Source organism: Sceloporus undulatus, chromosome 9 (genome assembly GCF_019175285.1).
Source record: "Sceloporus undulatus isolate JIND9_A2432 ecotype Alabama chromosome 9, SceUnd_v1.1, whole genome shotgun sequence".
NCBI classification, from domain to species: Eukaryota; Metazoa; Chordata; class Lepidosauria; order Squamata; family Phrynosomatidae; genus Sceloporus; species Sceloporus undulatus.
The window spans coordinates 2,085,362-2,108,614 of NC_056530.1; the positions used below are offsets into that span (position 1 = coordinate 2,085,362).

The window sequence follows — 23,253 nt, forward strand, 5'->3', positions numbered from 1 at the left end:
ATAATAATAATAATAATAATAATAATAATAATAATAATAATAATAATAATGTATTTGTATCCCGCCTCTCCCTGTATTGGATCGAGGCGAGTAACAACAAACATAAGAACAATAAAAATAGAAAACAACAAATCACAAGTAAAAAAACATAGCAAAGCATATAAAATCCAATTCTCTATCTCCCTCCTGCCTTAAAATAGCATTAAAAACAATAATTCCCAACTGGAGAGTAAACATTCGGAGGAAGTCAATTTGGGAATGCCTGCCGGAAGAGAGCAGTTTTTATTGCCTTTTTAAAGGCCTCCAAAGATGTTATATGGTGGATCTCCTCTGGCAGGTCATTCCAGACTTTTGGAGCGGCGACAGAAACCATATCTCTATCTTTCCAAACAGTATCTCCCACCCACAACCACCAAATGAATGAAGTTCCTCTCTCTCAAGAGAAATTCATTCAACTGGGCTGGGTAATTGATCCTTTTTACAAAAGCAGTTTGTTTTTGTCAAGCTTTTTTGAACTGTACACACAGGTAAAACGTGACTTATGAAAAGAATTGAAGTGACACTTATGCCTGTAATGGTTCAGCCACTGTTCAGGCAGGTGAACTTTGGATAGCGCCTACTAAATGGGACAGGACCCAAACTGACAGGGGTAGGCACAATGGAAGAATTAAGACTGATTCTTAAAATACACTTATCTTCCTAATGTTTAGGTCTGTAATGAAACCTTTTTGCTTTATTCCTGAAAACACCTTTCTATTCTAAGAATTAGATGCCTACCAGTTAATTTCTCCGCAATTGGCTTGAACTCCTCTGGGCTGATGTACAAGTCATTGTTGGTGTCCAAGGAAGAGAACAGGAAAAGACCTTCATTTCCCAGAGATTTCAGTGCAGTCTCCTAATGGGGAGAGAAGAGAGTTCCTTATATATACAAGTAAATTATATAACTAGACACACACTTTAATGATCTGACTTCAAAAGGACACAACAATTCTGCTAAGACCTGGTAACTTTGACATGAACCATGGTAGGCTGAAACCTACTTCACCAAGTACATAAAGTTGGCCAAAGGTATAAGATACAGGAGGGCTTTGATCAAATCATCCAACTTTTTGAAATTTAGTCCTGGCGACGCTGATGGTAAGGCTCCAATTTTTATTGGGGAAGGGGTGCTCAGAGAGAGGATCTTTTTTTAACTGCGCTAGTCCAAGTCAAAGCCTTTCCCTCTGCAAATGCTGGATTAAAACAGATGTTCATGGACTGCCATTCTTTTCATCACTCATAACTGGCCAGGTTAGCTAGGACTAATGGGAACTGGGAGTTCAACAACATCTAGAACAGTAATTCCCAAACTCTGGTCCTCCAGGTATTTTGGACTTCAGCTCCCAGAAGCCTCAGTCACCTTGGCCAATGGTTTGGGATTCTGGGAGCTGAAGTCTAAAAGACCTGGAAGGCCAGAGTTTTGGAATCACTGACCTAGAAGATCACAGGTTCCCCATCTCTGCTTTAACATTTCAATGCCTAGTTTATGTTATCTCAATGGAACCACCACAATGCACAGCAGAAACAAATGGGGAAGGCTGATCAACCTGCTTGGTCTACCTATGAGCTTCTGGCTAGTTATCAGTGGAAATGCACTAGACATGGTTTGAGCAGAAAGATCAGGACCTCTGGGTGATTTGTATTAGTTTTCAATGAATTGTGATTTCCAGCCTTTCAACATTAGCAACAACACTAAGTTTTTCCTACTTAAATAAGGCTACTGAAATGAGTAAGTGAGGGTGACCAGGAAGAGACTTGCTTTCTTTGACCATGAGTTCAAATCAGTTCTGGAAATGGAATCAAATTCTTAGGCTCTGAATGAGCTTAGATTCTTTAGTTCAGAGCTCTTTAATTCAGAGTCTTTTGTACCTGGTTCAGGATCTGCCCGAGAAATCTTGTTCTAACAAGAAAAAGAAAAATGCAGAGCAAACAAGCCTGAAGTCTGCCTATCCTTCCATTCAGATAGGTGCTCGGTCCAACTCAGCAGGGTTTTTGTACATTCTTTTGTGGGGTGGAAAACACACACACATACAAGCAACAAATGTCTCTTTGCAAGGGCTGCCAATTCACACAGAGATCTAGTTGTATAGTACCAGAACTGCTCTCAGTCGGGAGTAAGAAGTAATGCAGATGGGATATTCTAGTACACTGCTGGATGACTGGTACAAGATCAGTAAGTTTCTTCTGCTCCCAAAAGTTTAACAATAGCAAGTAAGAAAATTGCTAACTTTGTACTAATAAGTTCTCTTTAAGCCTTCAAAGACATAGCTGTGTTAGTCTGGAAAGTCAGTATGCAAAGGGATTTTGTAGATGAAGTGGAAGATAGAAGTTGGTAGCATGAGCTTTTGTAGACTTCAGCCTACTTCCTTAGAGGCATGGGGAGTGAGTGAGTACGGTAACTGCCATAACCTCCTTAGCTGCTATTCTGCATGTGACTTAAACTGGATGACTTTAAACTACTAATAAAACAAACAAACAAAACAGAATAGAAACTTCAAGCCTGATATCTATGCAACCCTGCATCAAGAGCATCCCAGAGCTTGGGAACATTACTTTTTTGTAATACAGCTCCATGAGTCTCTCAGCTAGCATGATCATAACCATAATAGGAGATATGTGGAATCCAAAAAAGTACTTTTTCCATGCTTTGGATTATGCACCTACTTTACTCTATGGTTAGGGCCAACGCAAGCTCTGATGAATCAGCTCTGCTTTTGAGAACTGAAAAAGATATATTGGAAAATTTATAGGAAGTCTACCAAATTACTTCCCAACTACCTAGTTTATTGGCCAAAGAGCAATTCTCCCAAAGAAATCATACCCAAATGTCTAGAATCTGTCTGCATAAAATGGAAAATAGGTGGTTTTCATGAAGCAGGTGGGTTTCAGTTATGCTTTTAACTTTGTATATTTTAATGTGATTTTATGTTTTTTTGTAATTATTTTGTTTTGAATTATAACAAAAATTTTAAATCTTATTATCTGTGCGCTGCCTTGGGTCCGTCTTGGGAGAAAGGTGGTTTACAAATGAAAGGAAGGAAGGAGAGGGGGAGGAATGAAGACATTGATGAAGACATTGAATTTGGGAGTAACTGATTTATTTTAGCATGGGCATTCATGAAAAGTCATGTTAAAATAGACAAGTTAGTCTCAAAGATGGTGCTTAAATTCTTTCACCTCCACCCCTTGCCATTTTATGCTGAAAAAAGACTAACAATGCTATCTCTTTGAAAACTAGGATCTGACACGGAATCATTCACAAGTCATTTGAGCCCTGCAAGTAGCTTTGAGACCTGTAGACATTTGTGTTGGACCCGGGCTGGCAAGCGAATCATGGATTTTTATCTGCACTCTTAGAGCAATGACTTGTGTAACCAGCCTCATGAACCATGAAGGTTACAGTCACATAAAGACATTCTGAAATGCACCAGAGCAAACTTTCCAAAATTACCATCACACTGTGAATGTGACAAATGGCTCTCAGACCTCTTCTCTGGAGTACCTAGTTTTGAGTAGAGTGAACAATACAACAGCATGGCAAGAAAATGTGGTAAAAATTAAAAACAGAAGGGCAGGCTAAGATGCTATAAGGAATTGCAATTGTGAGAAAGCCAGTAAACCAGGATTTTCAATAGTTTCAACTCAGAGAAAACCACTGAGATCACCTTAAATGCTAGAGTAGGGTGGTCAAACAGTGGCACTGCAGGTATTGCTCACCTGCAACTTGCATCAAGCCTCACCACTGACTAGAGATGGATACTCAAATCGAACAACACTTGGAGGGTCACAACTTCCGCACCCTGCCCTAGAAGGAACTTTATAAATTCCAGAGAAAGCTCTAGAGCACCCTTTGTCAACCTTTCCACCTGCAGGAACCCTTGATGAAACAATCTTCAGGTCTCAGGGAATGCCTGTATAAAAATTATATATCTCAGGGAATCCCTGCAAAAACAACAACAGAAGTTTATTGCACTTTAGCAATTTGCCATTTTATAAAACTATAGGTCATTTAAAAAAAATCTCTTGTAAAACCCCTAGTAACTGCTCAAGGGACCCTGGTATTCTAGGGAATCCTGGTTGAGAAACCCTGTTCTCGAGGGAGAACATATTTTTGCTTATTTTTGGTTCACTGCAATGGTTCCTGTGCAAGATAACTTCTTCATGGATTGTCCCTGCCATCATGCATGGATGCTGTTACCCTTCTTGGTAGTATCAGAGAATCATAGAGTTGGAAGAGACCGCACGGGCCATCCAGTCCAACCCCCTGCCATGCAGGAAATCCAATCAAAGCATCCCTGACAGATAGCAATCTAGCCTCTGCTTAAAGACCTCCAAGGAGGGAGACTCCACTACACTCCGAGGGAGTTTGTTCCACTGTCGAACAGCCCTTACTGTCAGGAAGTTCTTCCTAATGTTGAAGTGGAATCTCTTTTCCTGTAGCTTGCATCCATTGTTCTGGGTCCTGTTCTCTGGAGAAACAGAAAACAAGCTTTTTCCCTCCTCAATATGACACCCCTTCAAATATTTAAACAGGGCGATCATATCACCTCTTAACCTTCTTTTCTCCAGGCTAAACATCCCCAGCTCCCTAAGTCGTTCCTCATAGGGCATGGTTTCCAGACCTTTCACCATTTTTGTCGCCCTCCTTTGGACACGCTCCAGTTTCTCAATGTCCTTTCTGAATTGACAGAACTGGACACAATATTCCAGGTGGGGCCTGACCAGAGCAGAATATAATGGCACTATTACAGTACTTCTCTTGATCTAGACACTATACCTTTATTGATGCAGCTAAAATTGGCATTGGCCTTTTTAGCTGCCGCATCGCACGACTCATATTCAACTTGTGGTCCACTTGGACCCCAGATCCCTTTCACATGTAGTTTCATTCAGCCAGTGTCCCCCATCCAATCTGTTGCATTTCATTCTGTGTTGAATTTCATTTTGTTAGCTTTGCCCAGCTTTCTGGTCTATTCAGATCATTTTGAATGTGGATCCTGCCCTCTGGAGTATTAGCTATTCCTCCTAATGGGTGTCATCTGCAAATTTGATAAGTATGCTCCCAATCTGTCATCAGGTCATTGATAAAGATGTTGAATAACACTGGGCCAAGGACCGAGCCCTGTGGGACCCCAACTGGTCTAGTACTTCAGCTTAAAGGGAACAGACAATTTAACGTATCACCTGTCCCATGTTAATGGGCATATACTTATGGAGACAGCCACTTGGGTTTCCTGTCTCAGTAAAAATATTGCAGGCTAACCCTCCTTCATTCTTCTTCACTGTTTTGGACGCACATCAAGATTATCATAGGTAAGGAAGGCGTCACTATATGAAAGGAGGCTGATTATGCTAAAACTGCACTTCTTGACTGCATCAGTATATTTTATGCTGTTTCAACTTTGAACTGTTAAGGAATTGTTGAATTGTAAATTAGACTGCAATATAATGTATAGTTCTTTTATTGTGTATTATAGGCCAAGTGTTAGTGAAATGTGCTGTTATCATATTAAACCTGTCGTCACGCTGTTGATTTGTGGAATATACTTGTGGGAAATGCAAGCATATAAAGAAACGATTGCCTAAGAACATAGGAAGTTATATTATCCCAAATCAGACCACCAGCTGAGCACTCTCTGCACTGACTGATAGAAGCTCATCAGGATTTCTGACAGGAGGGTCTTTCTCAACCCGCCTAGAGATTTGTTGTTGTGGTGTGCCTCCAAATCATTTTTTATTTAGGCAACCCTAAAGAAACCTATCACAGGGCTTTCTTGGCAAGTTTCTTCAGAGGGGGTTTACCATTGCCAGCCTCTGAGGATGAAAGAGTGTGACTCGCTACTGGGAATAAACCTAAGACTTTTTGCATGCATGGCTTGTGCTCAGCCAGTGAGTTATGGCCCTTCTCCAAAAATGCCTGCAAAATTTGTACATAGTTGAAGTCTAACCTTATAGAAGTGGGACCTCTGGTGCACCCTAATTTAGTATGTCGGTACTGAGTAGGAGCAGCTCTGGCTTTTGTGGGGTGAGTAGCGCTCCTTTCTCTGTTTCTACTTGAGATGCATGGAATGAATCTGGATTGTTTGCATGCAAAACACATGCACTCTGCGGAATTTCAGCCCCTCTCCAGAAAGTACAATATGTATTTGACTATAAGTTGAGCTCATGTATAAGTCGAGGGCAGGTTTTGGGGCCAGAATGATGGATTTTGATATGACCCATGGATAAGTCAGGGTAAATCTTAGGTGCAATATACAGGACATAAAGGATGATGCAAGGAAAACAATGCCAAAGAACTTTAAAAAATCCCAGCAGGCTAAACTGTTTGTGCCCATACTAAATGCTGGATGGATGGAGAGCAGAGAGACTGGGGTTAGTACTTCTAGGACTTTCACCGGGGATGGTTCCTTTAAAAAAAAAAAAAAACTCCATACGTGGAAACTATGTAAACAGAAGCTAACTTGCATTTCTTTTGCTCCAACACATTACAATGATTAGGATTACAAAACAAGGAGGGTGTTGCAGTGTTTTTAAAGCAAAGAGAGTCGAGGAATATTGGACGGGAAGTGCAACAGGGACCACTCCCCCACCCAATGCAAACTACAAATTCCTCTCCACTTTCTTTGCATTTAGCAGACATTGGATAAAATCTAATTGGGAATTACTACTGCAAAGAGCTCCACTGGGAAATTGATTGTTACTAACCAGCACGTTGGGGAATTTTAATTCTCAAACAAAACACTGGTTCCTGCTATGACTAATCTAATGTCTTTTGTTATTCACAGCATTGCTTGTTATTCCACCCCCACCACCCCGGCAACAATATAGCATTGATAAGAGAGTCACAATTTGAAAAATTCATGTCAAAATGCCTCTAAAACACCTTTAAAATTAACTTTGTTGAAAGTTTCACTCATTACAGCAAGGGAAGGAGTTGTTTGGTCCCATCCAGATGCTATTGTCCTCCATTCCTAGCATTCCTCACCACTGGCTGTGTTGGAAGCGGCAGTTCAGCAACATCTGGAGGGCTGTACAATTCCCACCCTTGTATTTATACCAATGAAGTAATGTCATTTTCACTCATTGCGTCGGAAATATAATCTTGACTCAGTACTCTCTGCAGCTAGTACATGCTTGAAATGCAGTATAATCACGTAGGCATGTTCTTTTTCCAACTTCCAGTCATTTCCAGGTGAAGTTCGCAAAGACTCTGTCCACGTCTTACCGTCCCATTGAGCTAAAATTCCTTACTCTGGGATGGCTAAAAACTTGCTATGTTCAAACTGTTTGGGAATTTGTCTATGAAGAGGATGACTAAGCCTATACAACAAAAGAATGGGGTGGCTGTGCTGATTCAAGGAAACCGTGGTCCAAAACACACTGCAAAACAATCCAGTTTGAACCGCTTCACCTGCCTGGTTCAATGCTAAGCAATTAGGAAACTGTAGTTCTCTGAGACATTCAGCCTTCTCTGTCAGAGAGCTCTGGTGCAACAATAAACTACAACTCCTAGCACTGACCCAGGGCAGTTAAAGCAATCTCAAATTGGATTACAATGGGCCCTTGTTATCTGCTGGTTCCAGGACCTCCCTGTGGATAACAAATTGTGGAGGCTCAAGTCCCATTAAATACAATGGCATAGCAAAATGGGGTCCTTTATTAAAATGGAAAATCAAGGTTTGCTATTTGGAATTTATACTTTTAAAAAATATTTCCAAGCCGTGGACGCTTGAATCCGTGGATAAAAATCCATGCATAAGGATTGTATTCTGCAGTCTGATTTGGGCCCGTGTCTGGCAAGGGACTGATAATATCAACTGCTAATGTAGTCATGTATGTCTAGATTGTAGTAAAAAAGTGACCCCAAAAACCTGAGTTTACTATCCATGGGTCAGTGTAAGTACCATACTCTTACCAGAAAAGGAACCAGCCTCTGATAAAAGACAGAACAAATCTGTCTTGGAAGCACTGATTCTCTCTATTCTCTCATCCATCCAGCCTTAGTGTGAGAATAAATAGTGATGTTTGCTTGAATTTTGTAAATCATTTGGCATTGTTTCCCTTTGCTCACTCTTTAATCTTTTTTAACATGCCCCTAAATTTTACCCTCGATTATCCATGGATTATATCAAAAGCCTTAATTTTGGCCCTAAAATCTGTCCTACTTATACATGAGGCCGACGTATAGTTTATATGGTAGTCTTCGGAGGTAGGCAAAGTATGGTAAATCTCCCTTCCTGTCTCAGTGCAGTTAAATTTTCGTCTCTCAGCTCCACAGAGACTCTGGTTGCCTGCAATGCCATTAGTGTTCCCATAGTCCAGACTCGCTTATTTTCCATCTGCCCGCCTGCCAACCTAAAAGGATGCTAATGCTGCCTGGAAGGTACTGCCTTTGTCAATACGGTCAGGAAAGCACTCAAGTGCCTTGAAGGGCAGGTCAAGGATGGCACCAGGCAGATAAAAAGCCGAGATGAGCGGCAATGGACGGAAAGCCTGGATTCGAAGAATTGCCAGGAGCCAAGCAGGAGCGAGAAATTGAGCAGAGCAGGTTGCAATGCCACTGGGCGCTTGAAGCCAAGACAATTACACCCTGGCACTCCAACAAATCCAGAACTATTTTTCTCACCTAGAAAGGTCCTAGGAGGTGAGACAAAACATCCTATCAGTCTGACAAAAAAGCTATTTGTGACCAGCCACTTTTTGTTACACTGATTCAGACAACTAAAGGACTGTCTTTAGGAGCAAGGGTTGTTAAAATGTCTGCAAGTACCGAATCTTCTGCAGGTGTAAATTCTGCAATATCTTGCCATTGTAGGGTCATTCTGTTTCCTAAGGCTTCAGCCTTTTGAAGGAAACAAAATAATATGAAATGTTAAAATATGTCAAAGCCAAGCTTGTTAGGGTCTAGCTTTAAATCAGCAGAGCAGCAGAAATGTGTCTTTGGAGTTTATCACACTGGGGCTAATTTCAGCATTAAAGAGAAGTTAAGAAGTGGATTTAAAACAGCCCCGCAAATAAAGTGAAAATGGTGAGTAATTGCGCGAGTGACTATCACACGCAATTGCGCAAATAAAGTGATATCGCAAATGCATTGTCATTGAAATCCCAAAAGTAAAAAGACGCACTGTTAATGCGCATTTCTTTGTGACCACTTAAGGGCGGGTTTTGTGCGATTTCATGTGAAATTGTTTCGCTGAATTACGCAATTTTCCCAGGATATTCATGGGATAAAACTCTCGACCTCCTTGTGGTGGATAAACTCTTTGACAACTATGGCCCACAGACAGGCCAAAATACAGCTGCTTCGGGTCACTTTGGAGGCAGGCTGTTTCGATGAGTGCATGCGTACTAAGAGTCCGAAAGCCCATGCCCAAGCCACAATCCAGTCCTAAGGACTAGAGCGCAGCTTGGTGCAGCTTCTGGACTCTTAGTATGCATGCATTGTTGAAACAGCATACCTCCAAAGTGACCCGAAGCAGCTTTATTTGGCCTGTCTGTATGGGGCCTATGCTTCCCTAAGAATTGAGACTGACCCAAAAACAATACAAGTACCTTGTAGCTGAAGCAAAAGTTTACTCATGGCTTTAATCTATATGTACAAAAAGGGCTACAGATATCCTAATCTAGCTGGTTCAAGAAGTGTCAAACTGAATCATTTCTACAGTTTAAATGTACTTACTCAGGGGAGTAAACCCAGTGAGCTCAGAGGAGCTACTTCAAGTAAGAAGCATCATTCAGGGAGGCGAGGTTTTCACCTGCCATGGGACTCAATGGAGCTGCCCTGAGGACACAAACACACACAAACCTACATATATACACTTGTTCCTCCACATTGCAGCTTGACTTTTGCTGATTTGATTATTAGTAGATTTGATGAATTGTTCTCTCTAGGAATATCTAGGTCCTCCAGTGCAACTCTATGGCCAACTTTAACTAAAAGTTGCACTGAAAGACCTAGAGATTCCTAGAGAGAAACTCTCTAGTCAACCATTTGCAGCTCCTCCAGCGCAGTTCTATGGTCAGTGTCTGTCAGACATTGACCACAGAGTTGCCCTGGAGGACCCAAGGATTCCTAGAGAGGTGTCCTCTCAGGTAATACAAATAAATACACATGCACACACACACACATAAACACAAACACACATATCCTTAATACACACTCACATAGACATATGTAAACACATATCCATATATGCATATACACACACACATGTAAACACTAATAAACATATACACACAGATCCATATTCACATATATATACACACACACACATATATACTTATACACATATACACATATAAATATATGTACATAAACACACATGTACATAACACACATATATGTACACACACATATATATACAGACATACATATACATATAGACACACACAGATATATATATATATATATATAGCACACAAACACATAAATATACATAAACACGCATATCTATATACACACACTATATATGTACACACAGGCATACACACACACACACACATAGCACACAAACACATAAATATACAGAGATACACACTCTTTCTCTCTCTCTCTCTCGGCCCCTGGGCAAGAAGCCACACTCTCTCAGCCTCAGGGGAAGAGGCTGAAGAATAGCTGGGCCCATAAAGCCCCAGGAGTCGGACACGAAGGCACACAACCCACAACCTCTCTCTCTCCTCCAGGGTCCGGGGCCGCCCTTCCTTCCTTCCTCCTCACCTGGCGCCGGGCGGCCTCCGAGTCCCGGTGGTACTTGGCTGCCCCGAGGAGGGCGGCCAGGAGAGCCAGGCCCAAGCCCAGGCCCAGGGGGAAGGCGGCGGCGGCAGGGGGCCCGGGAGCAGGGTCCGCGGGACGCCGGGCCCGCTCGGCCTCCTCCTCCTGCTCCTCCTCGGGCGGCCTGCTCCCTTCTTTCCTGCGGGCCATGGCCCAGAAAGAGGCCCACCCAGCTCCCTTCTCCTTCCTCCTCCGCTGCCTTGGCGGCTCTTTCCCGCTAGGCCTCGCCCGGCGGAGTGAGGAGGAGCCACGGAGGCCCACAGGAGGGGCGGCTAGGCCGCCTTCAGCATCCTCCTTGGCCACACTGCAGAGATAACCCGGTTTGGCCCCGCTTTTTAACTCTTTGTCTGGCTCTTTGCTATGGAATTCTGGGAGTTGGACTTTGTTCTGCTGGGCCCCACGACAAACTCCAACTCCCAGAATTCCATAGCAAAGACCCAGACAAAGAGTTAAAAAGCGGGGCCAAACCGGGTTATTTCTCCAGCGAGGATGCACACAGCCCAGCTGGGTCCTGTCCACACTGCAGAAATAATCCGGTTTGACTGCCTTGCCTCAGTAATAATGATAATAATAATTTGTATCCCGCAGACAAATTAGGGTTGCCATAATTGTCCACTATTACCAGGGACAAAATGTAGGACAAATTTTAGACCAATATGTAGGACAACACTCAGTCCAAAATGTAGGACATTTAAGAAAAATGGAGGACCTTAAATGTCCTACATTTTGGGCTGAGTTTTGCCCTGCAGTTGTCCTACAGTTTGGTCTCAAATTTGTCCTACATTTTGTCCCTGGTAAAAGTGGACAATTATGGCAACCCTCACACTGCCTCCTTCAAGGGAAATGAAAACCGTGGTCTCCAGGCCACACCAGTCCAAAATGCACTGTGGAAATAATCCAGTTTGAGACCGCTTTAACTGCCCTGGCTCAATGCAATGGCTATTCTGGGACCTGTAGTTTTGCGAGACGTTTAGCCTTTTCTGTCAGTTGACATTATCACACCAGACGGATTTCTCTTAATTTCGAATGAAAAGAAAGTGGAGCCAGGGCACATTCATGTGAATTGAACTGACTTCCCATTGCCCAAAAATAGCTTGCCATTGCCCGAAATTGCGTGTGGTAGTCTTATCACGCAATAACATTAAACCCCATGATTGCGTTCGGATTGCCACTTAAAGCGGTCTCAAACTGGACCATTTCTGGATTATTCTGGACCTCTGTTATATTGCCCATTTCTTTTTTGTGTTGATTGCAAATTACAATCACCAATAAGGAACTGCACTGTACAGTCAATGTTGCAGAGGCTAAGTCGCAACTGCAGGGGACTGGGAAATGGCATTAAATAGACATTAATGCAATAACTATATTGGCATGGGTCTATACAGTAAGTGTACCTCAGTTAATGAAGTAAACATATTCCTGGGCATAATTTCTTTCACAGAAAATGTGGTACTGAAGGCAGAAATAACATGTCAAGAACAGAGATCCTGCGCCACAAAGAAAAAAGCAATTGAACACGTTTCTGCAAACCTTACATTCAAAACTCACAAATACGCACCTGTGAAATGCAGCAGCCATGTCAGGTAAGCCTAGCATCAGTAGCCAAACACATTTCGAATAGTCTCCATACCACTTGTAGGGTCTTCTCTTGCGAAATGCATCCGGCAATGATTTCTTTTTCCTTCCACCAGCTTCTGCTTTTCTTAGGACTTGTTTTGGTGGCCAAACATACTGGTCTGGGCTTTTTATTTTAACATGCTGGAGGCAACCCTTGAAGCAGACCGATCTCCTCTTTTCCTTCCGTTTTGTTGTACATTCATGCTCAGTAAGGGATTCTGGGGACAGCTGCTGCATACCTTGCCTTTTTGTAGATTTATGTAAACAGTTGTTATATCTTGCAGAGCTATTTTTGTTGGGCTACAGCTCCCAGAATGGTCAGATCATCTCAAATGGATCAGAAACGCAGGAACAGAACTTTAGCATAAATATCTTTAAAATGTTTTCTGTGGGTTTTTCAGGCTATGTAGCCATGTTTGGAAGAGTTTATTCCTGACGTTTTGCCAGCATCTTTGGCTGGAGTCGAAGGCTTTCACGGCCGGCATCCGTAGGTTTCTGTGGCTGGCATCTTCAGAGAATGCTGGCATAGAAGAGAGTAGGGCATGTATACACACAAACACACACACACTATGTGACCCTGGGTAGGAAGGAGTGATTTCAATGTTAATCTGTGTATTGTTCTGTTAATGGCAAGGCTTCAGAGTGGGAGGATATGCAAAGATGCTGGCAAAACGTCAGGAATAAACTCTTCTAGAATATGGCCAAATAGTCCAAAAAGCCCACAGAAAACTATCTTTGGTTGGTTTCTCTGAAGATGCCAGCCACAGATGCTGGCGCAATGTCAGGAATAAACTCTTCAAGAACATGGCTACATAGCCCCAAAAAACCACAAACAACCATGGATGCTGGCTGTGAAAGCCTTTGACTACCTTTGAAATATATTGAGTATTTTGTTAAAGCAACTGAGCAGGAAGGTAGAGGAAAGCAACTTGAGGAATTTTTAGTATATCCTGCCTCCTACTGTTCATAGCAGACGATTGCCCAGCATAGTATGGTGCAGCATGGCGCATGTGTTTGTGTGCCTGATCTTAGGATCTAGAACAATCCAGAGGTTAGATGAGTAGCTAACTATTTGTAAACTGTTCTGGGAACTTTTTGGTTAAAGTACAGGGCATAAATCAAGTTACATGACATAAAAGGAAATGTGCATGGGGAGGAAAAAGGAAAAATAAGGCACTGGTTCTCAATGTTCCTCAGCCTGGTGACATGGCTTCTGGATGATGGCTGATGAGAGGCAACGTCTGATGAGGCTGCATTCTGAGAAGAGTTTGCTGTGTTTTCCATCTTCTCCTCAGGTACATAATAGTTTACTCTGTTATTTCCATTCATGTGTAATATTATGTAAAGGGACTCTTGAAAATTGCATTCTTTGAGGTTGAGCCAAAGGATGTGTTTCAAGCCTGCCTTTGATTTAATTTTCTCCTGTTGTTCCATGTTATTACATTCCTTTTATGTCGCTCTTCCAAACAATCCTTCCCCATCTTTGGCAAGTATGCTTCTCAGGGTCCTTTCTCATCAATGTCACATCCTTCCTTAGCTAGCCTTTTGGCCAAGTGATACATATAAAGTTCTTTCAATCTTCCTCCATAAACCACTGTCTCCCAACTTCTCAGAGTGTTGGGTACAGTCTAATGCAGCCCATGCAGTTCACAGGCTGTTAGAGATTTACTGCCATTTCCCTGCTATTTGAGACACTCATAACAGCAGTTATTATTTTTTAATTTGTAGAAGGTGGCAGGAAGCATGATGATTACATTTTCTAAGGTCTGTATTCTACATTTACTTATTTCCTGTCCGGAAAACAAATCACATTGAGTGCATTTACCTGACCTTGAAAGCTAGGGACAGTCTGGGGATTCTGTTGGTCTACCATCCACCCCATGGCCTAACAGGCTCCCTGGCTGAGCTGACACAGCTGGTCTCGGAGCTGGTATTGGAGACTCCCAGGGTTCTCGTTCTGGGGGGCCTCAGCATCCCCTTCGAGGCCGGCTTATCAGATGCGGTGCGGTTCGGGAGTTCATGGACTTCATGACCACCATGGGCCTGTCCCAATTAGTTTCAGGTCCAACACATTGTGCTGGTAATACACTCGATGTGGTCTTTAGTATGGACAAGGAACATCCGTAGGTGGAAGTAATTCAAATCTCCCCCCTGAAATGGACGGGCCATTTCCTGGTCAAGGTGGGACTGAGGGTTACTACCCATATCCCCCTCGGGGGTGGAGGACCTATTAGAATGGTCCACCCTCGAAGGCTGATGGAACCCAAAAGGTTCCAAGAGGCCCTAGAGGGTTATATCATAGAATCTTAGAGTTGGAAGAGACCACAAGGGCCATCCAGTCCAACCCCCTGCCATGCAGGAAATCCAAATCAAAGCATCCCCAACAGATGGCACATGATTGGGAATGACGGCGATTCTGTTGAAGCCTTGGTTGAAACCTGGAATAACGACCTTACCAGGGCTATAGACATTATCGCTCCTGGGTGTCCTTTCCGGCTCACTTCTAATAAGAAACTATGGTACACCCAAGATCTTCGGAAAATGAAGCGAGCCACGCAACGACTAGAGCGCTACTGGCGGAAACATCACCACTTATCTGACAAGGCTTTCCATAGGATCCTTCTTAAATCCTATGGACTGGCAATTGATGCAGCAAAGAAGTCGTTCTATGCTGCTCGTATTGCATCAGCAGAGTCCCCGTTCAGCAGAGCTGTTCAGGGTGGTTAAAGAGCTAACCCAGCGCCCTCCCACCCTGAACCCACTTTTGGAACCAACTAAAGCCTGCTGCAACCTATTCATTGACTTTTTCACTGATAAAATCTCTCAGATAAAGGCTGATCTTGATGCTGGTATTACAACAGAAACTATAAGAGAGGCATCCAGTGACTCTGTGGACTATGTTAGACTGGATCACTTTGAGTTTGTAAATACTGATGAAGTGGACAAGCTTCTTGGATGTGTAAGGAGGACAACATGCCCTCTCGATCCTTGCCCATTCTGGTTGACTACCCAGGGAGGGGATGCAGCTCCAATCTATAATCAACACATCCCTCAGGGAGGGGATATTCCCATCTGAGCTTAAACAAGCGGTGGTTAAACCACTTTTGAAAAAACCTTCCCTAGACCCCCTGATAAGAAACAACTATAGACCGGCCTCCCTACTACCATTTTTGGGCAAGTTGATCGAGAGGGTGGTTGCCCTCCAACTCCAGGCTGTCTTGGATGAAGCCGATTATCTAGACCCATTTCAAACTGGCTTCAGGGTGGGATACAGAGTTGAGACTGCCATGGTCGTCTTGGTCAATGATCTCCGTCTGGGCATGGACAGGGTGTGACCCTGCTCGTGCTTTTGGACATCTCAGCAGCCTTCGATACCATTTCACAGTATCCTTCTGGAACGCCTGAGGGAGTTGGGTATCAGGGGCACTGCACTCCAGTGGTTCCGTTCCTACCTCTCGGGCAGATTCCAGATAGTGAGGCTGGGAGACAGCTACTCTTGTAAAAGAGAGCTGACATCTGGTGTCCCTCAAGGCGCCATTCAGTCTCCCATGTTGTTTAACATTTACATGAAGCTGCTGGGCGAGATCATCCAAAGACATGGGGCGAGGTGTTATCAGTACGCTGATGACACCCAAATTTATTTCTCTATGGTGCTTTCTGCACCGCCATTTGGGACGTCCTCCGGACGTCCCATTTTAAAAAAGGGGCATCTCTTATAGACGCCCCTGGGCCTAGTACGGACTCCGTCCGTACAAGATGGCGCCGGCCCTTCTACATGGCCGCCGCCATCTTTGCGTATCGGACGCTGGGCGTCCGTACGCGTCGCGCCGCTTGTGACATAGCGAGCGCACCCCTGGCGCCTCGCTACGAAAAAGAAGCTCCATTTTGGAGCTTCTTTTTCGGTCCGCGCGGGAGTCGGGCCGTGTGAAGGCTCCGGCTCCCCCGCGGACCTACTGGTGGCGGCGGCCGGCCGCCGCAAAGCGGCAGTCTGTACCCCGCCTATGTCTCCAACTGCTGCAGTGACTAAGGATGGCATCTCTCCTCTAAATGCCTGTCTTGAGTCAGTATTGGGCTGGATGAGGGAAAGCAAACTCAAAGTGAATCCAGAGAAAACGGAGGTGCTTGCGATACGTACCCCTGATCCAGGGATGGAGATTTGTCAGCCAGTCCTGGACAGGGTCACATTTCCCCTAAAGGACGAAGTTTGCAGTTTGGGAGTGCTCCTGGACTCGTCTCTTCAGCTGTCATCCCAGGTGGAGGCGGTGGCCAGGAGTGCATGGTACCAACTTCGGTTGATACGCCAACTGCGTCCCTAGCTGACCAAGAGGGACCTTCAAACAGTGGTACATTCACTGGTAACCTCTCGTCTAGGCTTCTGCAATGCACTCTACATGGGGCTACCTTTGTACCAAGTTCGGAAGCTTCAGTTGATCCAAAATGATGCAGCCAGATTGGTCACAGGTACATCTAGATCTGACCATATTACTCCAATATTAAAATCATTACACTGGCTGCCAATCAGCTTCCGGGCCCAATACAAAGTGTTGGTTATCACCTTTAAAGCCCTACATGGCTTGGGTCTGAGTTACTTGAGGGAACCCCTCTCCCTACACAATCCGCCCCGCACTCTCAGAACGTCCAGGAAGAATGTATTGGAATATACAAAGACTAGACTAATTACAACTTTCCGTAAAGCATTCACAGCCATGGCCCCCACACTCTGGAACAACTTACCGGAAGAGATCCATCTCATCACCACCTTAGAAGCCTTTAAGAAGGCACTTAAGACGGATCTCTTCCAGTGGGCCTATCCACCTGATCTTTTATAGTGGATCTTATAGATTTTTTTACACCTGATTCAACAGTACAGAAACAGACAACGATTTGGCTTTGCTGTTGATTGTATTGCATTTTGGTGTGTTTTAATTGATTATTTTATGTAGTATGGGTTGTGTAATTGTATCGTTCGGCTTTTATTGGTTGTAATCCCGCCTCGATCCGCAGGGAGAGGTGGGAAATATAAATAAAATATTATCATCATCATCATCATCATCATCATCATCATCATCATCATACTTTCAAGTTGTCTTATTCATCCCCAGCCCAAAAACATAACCAAGAAGAGTCTGGGCTACAAAAGCTGTAGTTTTTGTTTTACAAATAGTATTTAGGATACAGAGCTTAGCTTTCAGGATCGTATGGAATTTGGTGCCTTTAGGCTATTTAGGCACTATGAGCTTCCATAGCTTGGTAAAAAAAGAAGTGGTCATCTGAGTTTAGAAGTGACGTAGCCATAGTTGTTATGAAACAACACTGTTTCATGGTGTGCATAGGTATAGATCGGTAGACATTATGTGTATTTATATGTATATAAATGTATGTATGTGGATACAGATAGATGCACCCCTGAACAAATCAACAGCCATGCTGTCTGGGCATTCTGGAAGTTGTAGTTTAAAAAACAAACACATTTCCATGCTTTGGACAAATCAGAGGGTTACTAGCCACGCTAGCAAGAGATTCTGGGAGTTGTAACGCAAAAAAGTTACCTTTTTCAGTCTATGCGTTACCTCAAATAGTTTTCCTAGGCTCTGGATTAGCCCTCAACATAAAAAAGGCTCCCTCTTCCCTTTTAAATTCTTTGGGTTTGGATGGTCTCCAAAACATGAGAAATGAAACAGACTCAAGAGACCTACAAGGGCAGAAAAGTACAAGAGACCTTTTCTGCCTTACTGGTGGGAGCTCAAAAGTTTTAGAATGCCTTCCCTGCAGAGAGATCAACAGGGCCCCGCTCTTTCAATGTGCTCTGAAAGCCTGTCACATCCCTCCCAAGTACGCACCTGATGTTTCACTGTTTGATGCTGTGAGACAATTATGTTGAATAAAGCTGCCTGTCATTGCTGTTTTTTGTCTCGTTGCTTTTGATTTCAGATTTAGATGGAACCATAGTTGCATTTATATTTAGAAATGTATTATGTTAGCCTTCTTAGTTAACATTATATAGAAAGACAGAATATAAACATAAACACACCTACCCTTTACACAAGAGTGAGAAACATGCACACTTGCAGATGTTGTTGAATTGCAACACCAACCTAGGGTTGCCAGTTCAGAATTGTCCAAGGACCTGAAGTTTCCAGACCAAAAACGGGATTAGCTGGTGGTATCATTAAGTGTTATGCATTAAGCTAAAGGGGTTGTTTCAGATCAAGATGAAATTATGGTATTATTGGGGAATTAGATAGGATAAGGAACATTTAATTTAGCCTACTTGCTTCTAGCCATAAGGTGGCTTTAGAGCAGAGTGGAGTGTGAGCCCTGGCACCACAATGAAGGTGGGATGGAGGAAGTTTACTCAATACATGGACACTCCTTCCTTAGAGTTTTTGCAGGTTGCAGCAACAGATCAATTACGCTTCGCAATTTATAGCAAGTTGCTGTGACCCTAAAGCAAGCCTATCATGGATTTTCATGGCAAGATCTGTTCAGAGAATTTGCCTTTGCCTCTCTCTGAGGCTGAGAAAGTGTGACTTGCCCAAAGTCACTTAGTGGGTTTCCATGGCTCCGCGGGAATTTGGTTTCCAGAGTCATAGTCCAACACTCAAACCATTACACTATGCCGACCTCTTACAATGATTTGTACAGAGTCCTTTCCCCTTGCCAAGAGTAAAGCCATCAAAACTGGAGAATTTGCACACTCATTGCCTATCTGGAGATAACCTATGAAAACTGGAGACTCAGCAAACCTGTTCTTATACCAAACCACTGACTATTCTGGCAAGGGCTGCTGGGAACCTTTAGTCCAACATCGAGTTGCATGATTCCTACCCACTTTAATATGATTCCATCTCAAGCAAGGACTTGCTACACAATGAGAACTCTGCTCCATTATGCAGTTCTGGTTTCTTTTGAAATGGTCCAGTGGAATTGCTGGCCATCCTTAAGAGCTGGAGTGGAATATAACTAGTGGAAAGTGTACCAACTTTTCCAGTATGTTTAGTTTTGGATCACCACTCCTTCATAATATATGTGTATGTGTTTTCTTGGAGGGAAGGGTTGGCATAGAAATTAAAGCCAATGTGGGCTCTGAAGAGATTAAAAACAAGTTTTTCAAACATAAGTCTCCGCAACTACTCCAGAAATAAATATACCCATTTCATTTTGTCTTTTCCTTTCTCTGTCTCTTCCTACTTCATGTTTGCATTTTTCTTTTTACCATTTCAATGTGTGGGATGGGCAATTCTCTTTATTTTCTACAGATTATGTTATGTAGTATTTTTTTTAAAATCAATCAAAATTATATATGAGGAAAAAAAACCCAAAGCTGGAATGACACTGTTCAATTTGTGTCGAAAGGAAGCTTTTGATTCCACCAGCAGCATATTTTAATCCACTGTAAAATTACTTTGGGCTAAGCTTATTTCCCTGATATCAAAACCTCTCAACAGGATGACTCACTCACAAAGCTTTTTACTTACTAACAACTATCCATCTAGGAGCAGATTATTTGTCAGTCCCCTTATCCTTAAAATGAAATTAAAGTCCCCATTTGACAGTCTTCATTCCCTCTGGGACTTCAAGAGGTATGCATTCAAAATGAATCTTTTTGTCTTTTATAGGTTGTATGAAATATTTTCTCTCCCCCCATCCCTTTCATTTGACCATGTGAAGGAAGGGCCCCCTCCCAAAAATATCCTACAATCCAGTAATAAATGCATCTAAGCAAAGATGCTTGTGCTTGGGTTTTTTCGTTGTTCCATTTTTGAATGCTTGACTGTGGCCAAGAAAGGGAGAGAAAAAATATCTGGACTGCAGTGGAGTATTTAAAATCTATTTATCCCAAATGGGACCACTGAAGACATAAAACCAGGCAGGACTAAGTAGAACCCAATACACTTTACCCCAGCCTGGTGACTTCCAGATGTTTTGGATTACAACTCCCATCACTTTACCTAGCCTCATTACAGTTGTTCTTTTGCAACCAAAGATCTGAGTGATTTGGCAAATTTGGCAGGGTTACTGCAAAGCAGCTCATGGATAGGATGGTACAGTTCTCCCCTTTAATCAAGGGAGGTGAATATATTTTATTCCATTTGTTTTATCTTTTAATTCAGCTCAGAAGAAACACTGTCCTTTTGAGACACAAAATCTGGACAACGGCAGTGTTGGATGCAAATAGGAAAGAAAATGCAGATCAGACCTCTCTGGCTGAAAGGAAAGAAAACACAGAAAGCATGACAGCCTAACAGGAGTTCAATTTTTGTTTTGCTTTTTCTAGCCCTACCAAGGTGGCCAAGTTCTTCTGAAAGCTTTTTCAGTGGCAGCTGAGAGATCTGAGGAGAAAGACAGGAGACAGGGTTCCCTAGAACTTGTGCAGAAAAGCTGGGAGTGTAGCACACCTCGAAGTTGTAGCTAAACTTTACAAGTTTCTTGAACGGAATTCTCACAGGTGCCAAGCGAGTATTTAAGACTGCGCAAAGACCATGAAGAAGAATGCAGATCAAAATGTTCCAGGTTCCTGTTTTTTACCCATGGTGGGAAAAAAGGAGAATGTTTCAGCAGGTGCAGCTCTTCCTGCTTTGCTTTACAACCATTTGTTCTTGTGTGCCTTCAAGTCATTTCCAAGCTTTTTTAACCCTAAGGCAACTCTATCATGTGGTTTTCTTGTCAATATCTGTTCTGAGGAGGTTTGCCAAGGCCTTCTCCTGAGGCTGAGAGCATGCGGCTTGCCAAAGGTCATTCAGTGGGTTTCATGGCCAAGCATGGAACTGAGACCAGCAGTACCTCTAAGAGCCATCTTTGGTATAAGTTGTATCTCTAGTTTCCAAGGGACTGCTGTAGCTTACCTCATGCCTTGGGCACAGTAGACTCCACCTGACCTGATCTCCTTCTCATCTTGGATCAATGCCCATTGTCCGCCACTGTTCATGCCCCATCCATTTGCTCCTGCAGCAAAACTATCATAGAATCTGCTTAGGTTCTGGTTTTATTCAGCTGACCATCATTTGCTTTTCATTGTAACTATCTGGGCAAATAATAAGAGATCCGAGTCATCCAGCCACACTTCTTATCTGACAGAAATTTTTATTCTATTTTACATCTCTGAGTATTACTGAAATGAAATCATGACAAGTGCCTTGTAATATTTAGCTCCAAATGATACCAAAACCAAAGAGTAAAACGAAAACAAAACAAGACCAAAAAGCCAAGGAAAAATATTGGAAAATGAAAGAAATACACATGATGGGAAATTCAGTAAACATCTTTTAAAAGCATAAACAGCAGGGAGAGAAAAAGAATAAACACTGTTTGGGAATCAGAATTTTGCAGACACTTTCTGATCAGTTATGGCAACAAGACTGCTTATTATGTGTATCATCTTGGGGGGAAAAGAGTGCAAATGGGAAAGGTGATAAAAATCAACTGGATATAAAAAGAGGAGCACAAGGTTGACAGAGACAAGAAGAGTGGCACATACCAACATCTGTTTTATGGCAAACTCCTGATCCTTTGGCCACGTGTAAATCAAGTCTGTGGGTTCCACAGAAATTCTCCGTAAAAAGGAATGTCCATGATTTTATGTATATTATGGCCCATAATCAACATCTCATTATCAGGCATGTTTCCTCACAGAGGAAAAGAAAAAAAACCACAACGGTACTTGTTTCACAGCTTTATACTCTCCAATATAATACTGTCCGGAATTGGACGAATGCCCCCAAAATATTTTCCTGGGAACATACATACTCCTTTAGCAGAAAGGAGAGAAAAAAGAAGCAAGTAACCCTCCACATCCTAGTGCAGAAGCTGGGAAGGAGCAGGCGCTCCCCTACTGCATGCCTGTCTTTAGGTTAAAGTCTGTGCGGTTCACAGGCAGCGGGTGGGCTTCTGTGTTGAACACCCAGTCCTCAAGAGACAGCACATCATCTTCACAGAAGAGAAGATAGAGATACCTGGAGCCAGGAGAGAAGAGAAGGCAAGCCAGTATGAGATGCCCCTGTACAAACCGTGTGCATACCTTGGAGCACAACAACTCAAAGTTATGGACTACAGCTCCCAGAATTTCCCAGCCAGCATGGCCCCTAGCTTTGCTGGCTAAGGGACAGTTGGAGTTTTAATTCAAAAATGTAACTTTCCCATGCCCTGTCCTAAAACATCCCTCGAAGTCCTCTGCATACTGCTGGGGTGCAGAATTCCACAGAGGTGGAAGTGTTTCTAGGCAGTTAAAATGTTAAAACAAAGATCTTAGAGAATGATTCATTAATCATTTTTAACCCGAAGGCTGAAGTGATCTGTTCCTTTAATGGCAGCCTGCTGGGTAGGGGGAAGGAGGAGAAACAGAGCCAAGAAGGGGAAGGCAGGGATTGTACTGCAGCCACTCACTCACAAACCATAAGGTTGCAAGTTCAATACCAGCGAAATGGCTCAATCTTGACTCAGGCTTGCATCCTTCTGAGATCACATACAGAAGAGGAGGACCTGTCCCCTTTGGACTCTGGCTCCATCCACTGCTGACACTGGTTCTACTTACTGCCAGCAAATGGCTTCCCAAAAATTACCCTCCAAAGGGACATGGACTGAAAAAGGCTAAAGCAGGGATAGTCCTTCAGATGTTGTTGGCTTGCATCAATATGTATGAATGCTTGCTTTAAGAAAGGCTTTCACAGTCTACTAGCATTATATGGTGGCCTCATCAGCCTCCTCCTTTTGTTCCCTGGGGACAGAAGGAACTTGAGAGGCCAAGCTAGCTTATCAGTTTTCTGACAAGTCTCAACACACTCATGGTTGGCTTGATGGGTCATGAATTGTGTAGGCATGGTGTAAGA

At 43.0% G+C, this 23,253-nt stretch overlaps 2 protein-coding genes across 2 annotated transcripts in view; both read right to left on the reverse strand.

The window, feature by feature from the left end:
- SELENON (selenoprotein N) overlaps positions 1-11,148 on the reverse strand; it is a 28,611-nt gene extending 17,463 nt beyond the window's left edge. Inside the window, 2 exon segments of the mRNA XM_042439254.1 lie at positions 778-895; positions 10,757-11,148. Of these exon segments, the coding sequence (XP_042295188.1) occupies positions 778-895; positions 10,757-10,960 (322 nt within the window). The 5' untranslated portion in view covers positions 10,961-11,148.
- Positions 11,149-21,491: 10,343 nt separating this feature from the next.
- MAN1C1 (mannosidase alpha class 1C member 1) overlaps positions 21,492-23,253 on the reverse strand; it is a 228,624-nt gene continuing 226,862 nt past the window's right edge. The window contains exon 12 of the mRNA XM_042439253.1: positions 21,492-22,380. Within this exon, the coding sequence (XP_042295187.1) occupies positions 22,257-22,380 (124 nt within the window). The 3' untranslated portion in view covers positions 21,492-22,256. The remainder of the gene's footprint in view (positions 22,381-23,253) is intronic.